Genomic DNA, 14,094 nt, shown 5'->3' with positions numbered 1-14,094 from the left:
AGCCTCCCATCCAGTGGCCAGGGACTACTGACTTTGTTGGTAGATTCAAGTCCAATGATTGATCCAACCAACTCTAGTCACCACAGTCGATACAATCTACAAGGTGCTTTAGACTTTTTTTTAGATGTAGTGAAGTGATTGTCTGAAGTCATGGTGGTAACGATATACTAGTACGGTCGAAAAAAGAAGCATGTCCACCAAGTTTATCTGAGGGACGACAATGGATAAAGGGAATCAGATCTTTATTTTTTTATATAGCGCTACCATATTCCGCAGCGCTTTACAGTTTGCACACATTATCATTGCTGTCCCCGATGGGGCTCACAATCTAGATTCCCCATCAGTATGTGTTTGCAGTGTGAGAGGAAAACTGGAGTACCCGCAAACATGGGGACAACATACATACTCCTTGCAGAATCAGATGTAAGTGCACCCATAATGCAAGATCTAGTCTATCCTAAAGGTCAAGTTTTTTCTTCCTGATCCCGAGTGTAGATCAACTGGATCAACTTACAGAACAAGAATTGTGGACATGTACATAAGAATTTGTTATTTTCTTCTTTAAAAAAGTATCTATGCCTTTTTGTTTCAAACCATCAACACTTTCTCCTGTGATCAGCTACTGAGGCAGGCTGTGCCAGAAATTGTTTCTTAGAATAATATATATGGGTAGTTGTTTCCTAAGATTTGTCTCAATAGTAAAAGTGATGTAAAAAAATTACTAAAGAAGATAATGGAAATGGACTTTTATATACACTGGCATGTAAAAGTTTTGGCACCCAAGGTTTCAGACTTTAGCCTGTTAAGGATATGTCTTCTTCACTATCATCATTAGGGAAGATCAGGTGATGCAAATTTCCCAGCTTTATAAAAACCCAGCCTACTCTAATGTTGTGCCAAAAATGTGCAGCAATTGGTTCTTCTAAGCAGCTACCTAGCACTCTGAAAATGAAAATGATGGATGCCCACAAAGCAGGAAAAGGCTATAAGAAGATAGCAATGCATTTTCAAGTTGCCCTTTCCTGAGTTTGAAATGTAATTAAGAAATGGCAGTTCGCAGGAATAGCGGAGGTCAATATAAGTTCTGAAAGAGCAAGCAGAATTTCAGTGAGAGCTACTCGTAGGATTGTGAGAGAGGCAAATCAGAACCCCCGCTTGACTGCAAAAGACCTTCAGAAAAATTTAGCAGACTCTGTAGTTTTTGGTACATTGTTCTACTGTTCAGAACAGTAGAACAATGTACCAAAAACTACAGTCTGCACAAATATGGCCTTCATGGTAGATTCATCAGAAGAAAACCTCTCCTGCATCCTCACCATAAAATTCAGAGTCAGAAGTATGTAAAAGAACATCTAAATAAACCTGATGTATTTTTGAAACAAGTCCTGTGGACTGATGAGGTTAAAACAGAACTCTTTGACAACAATGATCAAAGGTATGTGTCAGGACATGAACCGCAGCTCTTGTTCACCAGGCAGCAGTGCTTCCCTGTGAGCTATTCAACTCGCTGGACAGTTCTGTGCTAACCCAGATACTTGTTCCTATGTTGTTTCTAATTATCTCTACCCTAAGTTCCTGATTGTCCCTATCCTGAGTTCCTCATTGGCTCCATACTGATTGAAAACCCTATTTAAACCTGACATTGCACTCCCTTCCTTGCGAGATTATTGAGCTACCAACCTCTAGTCTAGCTTCCTTTCACCTGCTTCTTTATTCTAAGATTATACTGCTGCTTCCGTGTATCGACTCCTTGGCTATCTCTGACTACTTTTTGTGCTGCTCCTTTAAACTACATTGCTGCTCCTGTGTACCGACTCCTTGGTGATCCCTATCTATGCTACATGCTGCTCCTTTAAACTACATTGCTGCTCCTATGTACCGACTCCTTGACTGTCCCTGACTATGCTACCTGCCGGTGCACCTCCTAGCGGTTGCAATGCCACTACTCCAACCCAGGTCAGGCCATAACAGTGTGTGTGGAGAATAAAGGGCACAGAATTTCTGGAAAAGAACATCTTAACAACCATTAAGCATGGAGGTGGATTAATCATGCTTTGGGGATGTGTTGCAGACAATGGCACAGGGAACATTTCACTGGTAGAGGGAAGAATGGATTCAATGAAATTTCAACAAATTCTTGATGCGGACATAACACCATTTGTAAAATAGCTGAAGTTGAAAAGAGGAAAGCTTCAAAAAATGGATAATGATGCTAAACACACATCAAAATCCACAATAGACTACCTCAGCTGAAGGGTTTACAATGGCCCTCACAATCCCCTAATCTGATCTGAACATCAGTGAAAATCTGTGGTTAGACCTCAACATAGCAGTGCATGCAAGACGGCCCAGGAATCTCACAGAAGTGGAGGAATTTTCCAAGAAACAATGGATTAAAATCCCTCAAACAAGAATTGAAAGACACTTGTGTTTACAAGACGTGATACTTTCAATAAGGGTGCTACTAAGTACTAACCATGCAGGGTGCCCTAACTTTTGCATCGACCCATTTCCTTTTTGTAATTTTTAAAATGTGAAAGATAAAATTATATATATTTTTGGAGAGTAAAATTCAAAGGAAATGTGTGATCTTTAACTGTAGGCATTTTAGAGATCATTTCATCTTCAACTTGCTTAATTCTTCACAATAACGGTAATTTTGACCAGGGGGAACCAAACTTTTACATGCCACAGCACCAACAATATGGTTTACCCAAAATGTTCCTTACTAGCATATGTCACATTGTAGAATCTACATTTATATAATGTTCATAAGATTGTGGAGGCAAATAAGTTCTTGCTACAGACAGTATAAACTAAGAACATAGCCTTGTAGGGGATACAGCTCTAACAAATAGCACTTTTAGTATTCTAATCGCTGCCTCCGATCTGTAGAAACTGAAGGGTAATCAAATATTAATCAAATATGCTAGTTAGGGTGCTCTGTGCACCCTTGGTGTGGCTAACAGTCCAGTACACCAGTCCTCCCACTGGTTTCACATGTCTGTGCCTCTCTCACTGGTGATAAGCAGCACTGGCTTATGGCTTACCTGGAGTGAGCACTGTCTACATAGAAAACACAGGAAAGCCATTGCTGTCAATCATTAGTGAGAGTGGTGGTGCTTGTAGTACCCGTGGGCAGAACGGTGCGCTTAGCCTCTTGGCCACACCAAGGGAGCACCAAACACACTAATTAATGTATTTCATTAAATTCTAGTTTTTGCAGAACAGAGACAGCAACTAGAACACTAAAGATATTATTTTTCTAAGCTATGTGCTTAGTTTGGGCTAATGGACACCATAGTTTATTACATCTATTTTGTGTGCACCTACAGTTTTGTGAAAAAATGTTTGCCCCTTCCTAATTTCCTATTCTTTTGTACATTTGTCGCACTTACATATTTCAGATCACCAAACAAATGTAATTATTAGACAAAGATATCACAAGTAAACACAAAATGCAGTTTATAAATGAAGGTCTTTATTATTAAGGGAAAAAGAAATCCAAACCTACAAGGCCCTGTGTGAAAAATGCCCCTTCACCCTTTAAAACAGAAATTAACTGTGGTTTATCACATCAGATAGATAGAACACTTTTACACACAACTGTATATTGTAATGCTAACTTGAGAACTGAATTCTTAAAACTTTAGAAGTGTCATAACCATGGGACATTTACAAGATTCATTGGAATTCACAAAACAGAAGGCATTCTAAAGCATCCAAATGCTGCCTAATTTACAGGAACAGAAGAAGAGAGAGCCTTAAAAGTATAGTAATTGATGATAAATTACATTCGTGCATATTTCAAACAAGCCAAATGTTTCTTACGGATCATAGGCACACTTCTGAGGAAGAGAATAAGCTTTCAAGTTAAAAAAAAAAAATTGCAGTGCAGAATTTTACCTATTATTTAAAGGTACAGTGCCAATCATTTCTGAAGAAAATACGGCTCTGATAAAAATTAAGAGACCACTTCCAAATGTTCAGTTTGTCTGATTTTTCTCTTTTTAGGTATATTTTTGAGTAAAATGTAAATTGTTCTTTTAGTCTATAAACTTCTGACAACATGTCTCCGAATTTCCAAGCACTAAATTTTGTTGTTGTTTTTTTTCTGAAAAGGAGAAATTAAAAAAACCAAACAAACAGTGCTTTCAGACCTCAACTAATGCAAAGAAAACAAGTTCATAATCATTTAGAAACAACAATACTAATGTTTTAACTTAGGAAGAGTTCAGAAATCAATTTTTTGTGGAATAACCATGATTTTTAATCACAGCTTTCATGTGTCTTGGCATGCTTTCCACCAGTCTTTCACACTGCTTCTGGTGCAAAAATATAAGCAGTTCTTCTTTGTTTGATGCTTGTGACTATCCATCATCCTCTTGATTACACTCCAGAGGTTTTCAATGGGGTTCAGGTCTGGAGAATGGGCTGCCCATGACAAGGTTTTGATGTGATGGTCTCTGAATTTTTGCCACAGCTGTATGTATGAATTTTATTGAGGTGAGCAAACTGTTATCATTAGTGCAAGGGATCAGCTCTCTGGTAGGTGCTGGTACACAAACAGGGATCCGGTTTCTTCAGTAGAAACACAGAAACAGTTTATTAAGTATCCATAAACTGGTCAGGGTAAGAAAACAAAAGTCTTATCCTGCCCAAAGTGATTACATAAAGTAAATAATATATACAGTAATACGGTTTTGCCAGCTCAGGTTAGTGTCCAGCTCTTTAGTCCGTATCAAATCTAGACAACACTAAAGAGCTGCACACCTCCAATCAGACCCCAAATGAGGCAGTTGAGCTGCCTTTTGTAGCCCGTTCCAAAACCTAGAACTGCCAATAAGTGAGCAGCCGATCCCACCCGACTCTTTGAGCTGCTCGTAAAGCCTGGATCCATGAATCCGGGCCAATAGAAAAATCCTCTCAGCACTGTATGCGCTGGAGCCTGCTTCTACATCACCAAGTCTTGGCACCTCTGGAACACATATCTACCATCCAGGACCTGTCCAGCTGCCACCTTACATCAGGCATCAGTCAATTATTACATTGTTGAAAAACAATAATAAGCATACCTAACTTATAGATCCCCCATGAGTTGAAGATGAATTCCAGCTTCTACCAAAATACGCATTTACTGTAGTAGCCATACATCAAAGCAGTTTCCTGTTGTGAGCTCATCTGTTCATTCACCTTGTGTGTCTGAGGATCTCCCTCTTCTGGTGAAGGAAGGTAGTGAGGCTGATTTGGATGAAAGAAACCAAACACCTGATCAGGTGGATTGTGACTGGGTAACAGGAACTTCAGACTGAATATAAGGCAGCCGACGCCCTTCTGAGTGGCTGGTGATTTCTCTGCTGGATTCTTGGAGACCAGTCTGATTCCTGCTTCCCAAAGATAAGTTTTTGCTCTGCTATTGAACTTATTAGTTTTGGTTTTGTTTACCTTGTTTTTTGAGTTCAGCCATCCCCGGCTGGGGGTGTGCTGGATTCTTATTCCTTGATCAGTGTTCTCTTTTGCTCTGCTTTCAGAATATTCTGAGTGCTGACATAAGGTTTGAAGTCTAGTGACTTCAGGGTCCTTTTTGCTTATCAGTTGTGTTGGTAATATTTTTAGCAGGGTTTTCTCGGATTGCAGACAGTAGCTTTTCTGTCCTGTCCTTTTTAGTTAGCTTGGGCCCCATCGTTTGCTCTATCTTTCTATCTGTGTTAGTGTTTTCATCTTGCTTCACCGTCATTATATGTTGGGGGCTGCATTTTGCTTTGGGGTCTGCTCTGGGGCAGTCAGTTTTTCCCTTTTCTCTCTTTAGGCTTATTTAGATCTCCGGCTGTGACGAGGTGTTTAGGATCACCGTAGGAACACTCCACGGCTACTGCTAGTTGTGTGATAGGATTAGGGGTCTGCAATCCGCTAGTTTTCCAACCTCTATGATTTTCTGGGCTGAGCTTGTGTTTTGTTTTTCCTCCTCGGTGACTCAATCATAACAGTTTCCCATATTAACACTTAACACATAATAAATACGTAAGCCTGAAAGGGCAGGGTCCTCTCTCCTCTCTATATCAGTCTGTCATTGTTAGTTTGTTTACTGAAAGTGATATCTAATTTGTATGTAACCCCTTCTCATGTACAGCACCACGGAATCAATGATGCCATATAAATACATAATAATAATAATAATAATAAATGCCAGGAATCAGTTCAGGTCAGATTCTGGGAGGCACTTAATTTACAAGAGTAAATTGTGGGTTTATGCTACGGGCCAATAAGGATGCATACCTTTCCAAAGGTATTTAATTGCAACTTTGATGATACATTTTTTTTCTGTTCTTCTACAAGTTTATTAATTTTGTATTTTTTTTTCTTTTAGGGTCCAATTGAAAGAGTTTGTGAGGCTAACAAATCATGGAGTGGAGTGGAACCTCAGTGTGAAAGTAATTTGCATCACTGTCATAACAGCTGTTACATAGTGTCTACTTGAAAAATTAACAACAAAAAGATTTTAGCCAGAAAGAAAATATTTAATATTGGGTTATGAATTTCTACTAGGGTCAGACATTGACTTACATGCCAGATAGCTTTCCTAGAGCATTGCCTTTAAGATGTCATATTCCTTTTAATTTTCTAATGACATATGGTATACTGAACTTTGATATTTTTACTTTAGAATGGCTCTTACTGCTTCTTAAACTGCTCATATCAATTCCTTATTGCATTGGAAGATAAGACAAGATTAAAAGGAATGTCCAGCCTTTGGGTACAAGTCTGCAGTCACTCAATCTCACTGCAGACTGCGCACTGTGAGGATTCTCCAGTGTCGGGGGCAGGCGGTTATATGACCATAAGTAAGTTATTTGCATACTTCTGGCCACTTTCTAACTAGACTGTATCCAGCCTTGCTCAATACATTTGCATAGGGTTAGGATGCGCACATCTAGTCGGCATGTGACCGCATCTATGCAAATCACACACCTGCAGTCACGCACCCGCCGGAGAAACCTCACAGATTGCACTGCAGTTAATGTGACAAGACTTCAGTCACATTGAGTGACTGCAGACTTGTCACCTAAGGCTGGATAACCCCTTTAATATATTGATTGTGTGTATTGTTAGGCCAAAATTATACTTTAGCTTTTCTATTTTCAGATCTATTTAAAAATGTTTTATCTTTAGGAATATCCTGTAATGCTCCAGGACAAATAGAGAATGGTGTCATTCAGGGCGAAAGCTATTTTTTTGAAGATGAAATCCACTATAGCTGTAACCAAGGATTTGAACTTCATGGACCTAGCCATAGTATCTGTCATGTGGATAAACAATGGCACCCATCTCTTCCTACGTGTGTGAGTAAGTAACTAAGTGTATCTTCATTAGAGAAACTAAGTTGGCCCAGATAGTCACCTTTGTAATATTTAGGTTAACTTACCAAAGATTATATTTTTTAAAGATTTCTTTCAATTTATCAATTTTGCAAAGTCTAAGACCATAAAATCATACACTGCATGGCAATCCAGGGAGGGGACAAAAATGTTGGTGTCATCAGCAATGTAACAGCTATGTTTACACCTATTTATTATCTATTACGCCATGGTATAAAAAGTGATTATATTCTGATCTTCTCTGAAATACACCATACACCAAAATACACACATTTACACGTCTTGGTGTGATATTAATAAGATTATTAACCCCCTTGAGACCAAGCCTGTTTTCATCTTAATGACCAGGCCAATTTTTACAATTCAGACCACTGTCATTTTATGAGGTCATAACTCTGGAACGCTTCCATGGATCCCGGTGATTCTGAGAATGTTTTCTCGTGACATATTGTACTTTATGATAGGGGTAAAATTACTTCAATATGACTTGCATATATTTGTAAAAAAAAAGGAGAAATTTGGCGAAAATTTGTAAAATGACGCAAAATTCAAACTTTTAATTTTTATACCCTTAAATCAGAGAGTGATATCACAGAAAATAGTTAATAAATAATATTTCCCACATGTCTACTTTACATCAGCACAATTTTGGAGTCATAATTTTTTTTGTTAGGAAGTTATAAGGGTTAAAATTTGACCAGCAATTTCTCATTTTTACAACAAAATTTGCAAAACCATTTTTTTATTGACCACCTCACATTTGAAGTAACTTTGAGGGGCCAATATGACAGAAAATACCCAAAAATGACACCATTCTAAAAACTGCACCAACCAAAGTATTCAAAACCACATTCAAGAAGTTTATTGACCCTTCAGGTGCTTCACAGGAATTTTTGAAATGTGGAAGAATAAATAAACATTTACTTTTCTTTCACAAAAAATATAGGTCTAAATTTTCTTTAGACCTATATTTTTTTACTTTAGCAAGGGTAACAGAAGAAAATGTACCATACAATTTGTAATTGCAATTTGTCCTGAGCATGCGGATACCCGATATGTGGAGGAAATCTACTGTTTGGGCACACGGCAGGGCTCGGAAGGGAAGGAGCGCCATTTGACTTTTTGAATGTAAAATATGATGGAATAATTAACGGTTGCCATGTCGCATTTGGAGAGCCCCTAAACAGTGGAAACCCCCAACAAGTGACACCATTTTTGAAACTAGACCCCTTATGGCACTTATCTAGATGTGTATTGAGCACCTTGAACCCACAGGTGCTTCACAGTAGTTTATAACATAGAGCCATGGAAATAAATATCTTTTTAGCCCCAAATTTTGCATTTACATAAGAGAAAGATGGGAAATTGCACCATACAATTTGTTGTGCAATGTCTCCTGAGTATGCTGATACCTCATATGTGGGGGAATACTACTGTTTGGGCACACATTAGGGCTTGGAAGGAAAGGAGGCCCATTTGACTTTTGGAATACAAAATTTGAAGGAATAATTAGCGGACGCCATGTCACATTTGAAGAGCCCCTGATGTGCCTAAACAGTGGAAACCCCCCACAAGTGACACCATTTTGGAAACTAGACCCTTTATGAAACTTATCTAGATGTGTATTGAGCACCTTGAACCCACAGTTGCTTCACAGAAGTTTATAGCATAGAGCCAAGGAAGTAAAAAAAAAATCACATTTTTCCAAAATAAATCTTTTTTTAGCTCCATATTTTGCATTTTCATAAGGGTAACAGGAAAAATTTCTAATACAGTTTATTGTGCAATTCCTCCTGAGTACGCTGATACCCCACTTGTGGAATAATACTGCTGTTTGGGTGTATGGCACGGGTGGAAGGGAAGGAGCGCCATTTGACTTTTTGAATACAAAATTTGATGGATTAATCAGTGGATGCCATGTCCCGTTTGGAGCCCCTGATGTGCCTAAACAGTGGAAACCCCACACAAGTGACACCATTTTGAAAATTAGACCCATTTGGGACCTAATCTAGATCTGTATTGAGCACCTTGAATCCCCAGGTGCTTCACAGAAGTTTATAACATTAAGCCGTTAAAATAAAAAAAATCACATTTTTCCCACAAAACTCTTTTTTAGCTACAAATTTTGTATTTTCAGAAGGGCAAAAGGAGAAAATTGACCCCAAAGTTTGTTGTGCAATTTCTCCTGAGTTCGATACCCTCAATGTTATCGAAAACTACTTTTGAGTCACAGTGCAAAGCTCAGAAGGGTATTAGCGCCATATTACAGTGCAGATTTTGCTGCACTTGTTTGAAGGTGCCATGTTACATTGACAGAACCCCTGAGGTGCCAGAACAGCTGAACCCCCCCATATGTGACCACATTTTACCAATTAAAATTCTCAATGAATTCATCTTGGGGTGCAGTGATTACATTGTCACCACAGGTGTGTCACAAACTTTTATACCATTGGGCAGTGAAGAAAAAATAATTTACATTATTACCACCAAGATTGTGTGTTAGCCCCAAGTTTAACATTTTCATACTGGGAAATGGGTAAAAATTACACAAGAATTTGTCCCGCAATTTCTGCTGAATGTAGGAATGCCTCATATGTGGCTGTACAGTTCTACTTTGCCATATGGAGTGACTTGGGAGAGACAGAGCACTATTTGCCTTCTGGAGTGCAGATTTTCCTAGACTAGTTTGAGGATTCCATATAAAGAGCCCCTAAGTGCTAGAAAAGCAGAATCCCCCTCAAGTGACCCAATTTTGGAAATTATAACCCTTTGGGAATTTATCTACACATGTAGTGACAATTTTGACTCCATAGGTGTTTTCCAAAAAAGAGGCATCAGTGGATGTTGCTGAGTGAAAATTTCAAACTGCCATTGTAGTGACCAGTACATTGTAGTGACCAATACATTTCCCAGCCCGTGATTCTAGGGACATGCACCTGTAAATTATGCAGGATCTCATCACTGGAGAAATGACAAACATGTGAGCGCTATATGTGGTTTAGGCACACTGGGGCTCAGAAAGGAGGGGGCATTTGGACTTGGAAGCGTAGAATTTTCTGAATTTCTTGTGGCAGGTGAGGAGCCATTTAGCTTTTCCAGAGCCTTTGTGCTACCAGTAACATGGAAGCCCCCTATATTTCCATTAACAGATGACAAATCTGAGTGGAGACTTGCTTTTTTGTGGCTTGAGTTGAAGCTTTGATTGGGAACATTTTACATAATGTTTTGGATCACAGTTATCTGGCTCTCTACGCTGACCACATACTTTGCTGTTTCCATCTAAATCTCTGAGTAACATGATTCAGATGAAACCCCCGATGGATCCATTCATTCTAGTCAAGCAGCAGAGTTACTCTGGACTCCAGCTGGCCTCTTTTCCGCAGTTTCCTTCTTTACAGAAGAACAAAACTGTAGCTGACAGCACTTTTATGCAAACCGTTGTATAAGCACTCAGCGTAGAGCGCAGGATAAATGGGCGCCAAGCCTTACTGCAATCTTTGGGGAGACAAAAGGACAAAATCAACAGCATGTGAAGAATTGGTTTTATTTATTTTTTATGTCGTCTCTTGTGCGGTATAAGTGATTGGGTGACTTTATTCTTCGGGTCGGTGCAATTACAGTGATACCAGATTTATATTGGGTTTTTATGTTTGGCTGCTTCACACACTAAGAGACGCTTTTTATTGCAAAAAGTAGTTTTTGAGTCACCATATTTTGAGAGCTATAATTTTTTCATATTTCGGCCGACAGAGTCATGTGAGGGTTGTTTTTTGCATGACGAGCTAACGCTTTTATTGGTACCATTTTCGGGCACATGACATTTTTTTTATCTCTATTCTGATTTTTGGGATACAGAATAAACAAAAACCAGCAATTCAGGAATTGCTTTTGGTTTTTTTTATACCGTTCCGCATATGGTAAAATTGGTAAGACAGCTTTATTCTTCAGGTCAGTACGAGTACAGCGATACCTTATTTATATCTTTTTTTGTGTTTTGGCGCTTTTACACAATAAAAACTATTTTATAGAAAAAATTATTATTTTTGCATCGCTTTATTCTGAGAGCTATATATTTTTTTATTCTTCAGCTGATGGAACTGTATGGCAGCTTGTTTTCTGCGGGACAAGATGACATTTTCAGCGGTACCATTTTTATTTACATCCATATTTTGGACCGCGTTTTATTGCACTTTTTGTTCAACGGTATGATGATAAAGCATTGTCTTTTGCCTCGTTTTTTATTTATTTTGTCAAGGACTGGTAGAAGCGCATATAGCGCGAAATGGCCGTTGTCCGGCATGCTCCACAAAGGATTCTCCTGCCTCTGTAATTTTATGTGACTCCAACAAAATGATTTTTAATGGGATGGTGAGTGCCACACTTTTCTCTACTGATATAGACTTTGGCCTCATTGTTCAGTTCGTTGGGTTACCACTAGTGTTGAGCATTCCGATACCGCAAGTATCGGGTATCGGCCGATACTTGCTGTATCGGAATTCCGATACCGACTTCCGATATTTTTTCAATATCGGAATTCGGCATCGGAATCGGAAGTTCAAAGTTGATTGACAGACTGACGTCATCATGATGCGCGGTGTGTGCGCATCATGATGCGCCGTCATTTCGGGCCTTCCGGGGGTCTCTGCCGGCCTGCCGGGGGGCTGTGCCGGCCTGCCGGGGGGCTGTGTGGACTGCCCGGGGTCTGTACCGGCCTGCCGGGGGGCTGTGCCGGCCTGCCGGTGGTCTGTGCACCCTGTGGGGGTCTGTACCGGCCTGCCGGGGGGCTGTGCCGGCCTGCCGGTGGTCTGTGCACCCTGTGGGGGTCTGTACCGGCCTGCCGGGGGGCTGTGCCGGCCTGCCGGTGGTCTGTGCACCCTGTGGGGGTCTGTACCGGCCTGCCGGGGGGCTGTGCCGGCCTGCCGGGGGGCTGTGCTGATGTCCGGGGGTCTGTGCAAGCATCGTCCGATGGGACTACAAGTCCCATCGGGCGATGCCTGCTACCATGACAGTGATTGACACATTAGCCAATGATGGGACAGTAGTAGTCCCATCATCCGGCTAATGTGTTAAATGTTAAAAAAAAAAAAAAAAAATACTACATACATACTACATGCATGCTACATACATACTACATGCTACATACATACTACATATATACTACATACATACTACATGCATGCTACATACATACTACATGCATGCTACATACATACTACATGCATGCTACATACATACTACATGCATGCTACATACATACTACATGCTACATACATACTACATATATACTACATACATACTACATATATACTACATGCTACATACATACTACATATATACTACATACATACTACATACATGCTACATACATACTACATGCATGCTACATACATACTACATGCTACATACATACTACATGCATGCTACATACATACTACATGCTACATACATACTACATATATACTACATACATACTACATACATGCTACATACATACTGCATGCTACATACATACTACATGCATGCTACATACATACTACATGCATGCTACATACATGCTACATGCATGCTACATGCATGCTACATACATACTACATGCTACATACATACCACATACATACTACATACATACTACATACTACATATATACTACATGCATGCTACATACATACTACATGCATGCTACATACTACATACATACTACATACATGCTACATACTACATACATACTACATACATACTACATGCATGCTACATGCATACTACATGCATGCTACATACATACTACATGCCACATACATACCACATTCATACTACATACATACTACATACATACTACATGCTACATACATACTACATATATACTACATGCATGCTACATACATACTACATGCTACATACATACCACATACATACTACATACATGCTACATATATACTACATGCATGCTACATACATACTACATATATACTACATGCATGCTACATACATACTACATGCTACATGCATGCTACATACATACTACATACATACTACATGCTACATACATACCACATATATACTACATACATACAATACATTCATACAATACATACATAGACATACAGTACATATAACATAGAGTAACATACTTACCAATACTTGTCCCATTGTTCCCCGAAGCCATTGTCTTTTCCGGAATAAATATTAACATAACAAACCACAAAAATACTCACCCACGATCCGAAGCAGTCCACGAGTGTGTCCCACGACGGAAATTCCCACACAGCAATGGCATAAAGTGAGACTAGGGACTTTTTTTTTTTTAAGTGGCGGAGGAATACAGTGCGGAAGGATACCTACCTTCCGTCATTGGATTCCTGCAGCCCGTAGAGAACGGCAGCAACAGCTGATGCTGCAGTTCTCTACCCAAGATCGTCGTGGGACACACTCGTGGACTGCTTCGGATCGTGTGTGAGTATTTTTGTGGTTTGTTATGTTAATATTTATTCCGGAAAAGACAATGGCTTCGGGGAACAATGTGACAAGTATTGGTAAGTATGATACTCTATGTTATATGTACTGTATGTCTATTTATGTATTGTATGAATGTATTGTATGTATGTAGTATATATGTGGTATGTATGTAGCATGTAGTATGTATGTAGTATGTATGTAGCATGCATGTAGCATGTAGTATGTATGTAGCATGCATGTAGTATATATGTAGTATGTATGTAGT

General features: G+C 39.3%; 1 protein-coding gene across 2 annotated transcripts in view; it reads left to right on the top strand.

Annotated features, from left to right (window-relative positions):
- Positions 1–14,094, top strand: part of SVEP1 (sushi, von Willebrand factor type A, EGF and pentraxin domain containing 1) — a 543,713-nt gene that overhangs the window by 458,481 nt on the left and 71,138 nt on the right. For both annotated transcript variants that reach the window (XM_073552438.1, XM_073552437.1), the window contains exons 41-42: positions 6,368–6,431; positions 7,171–7,344. In XM_073552438.1, coding sequence (XP_073408539.1) covers positions 6,368–6,431; positions 7,171–7,344 — 238 coding nt within the window. The remainder of the gene's footprint in view (positions 1–6,367; positions 6,432–7,170; positions 7,345–14,094) is intronic.

The sequence above is a fragment of the Dendrobates tinctorius genome, unplaced genomic scaffold (genome assembly GCF_039654945.1).
Source record: "Dendrobates tinctorius isolate UK_male_01 unplaced genomic scaffold, ASM3965494v1 ptg000191l, whole genome shotgun sequence".
NCBI lineage: Eukaryota > Metazoa > Chordata > Amphibia > Anura > Dendrobatidae > Dendrobates > Dendrobates tinctorius.
Note: the sequence above shows the minus strand (reverse complement) of the source record. Positions and strands in the feature narration are given on the sequence as shown.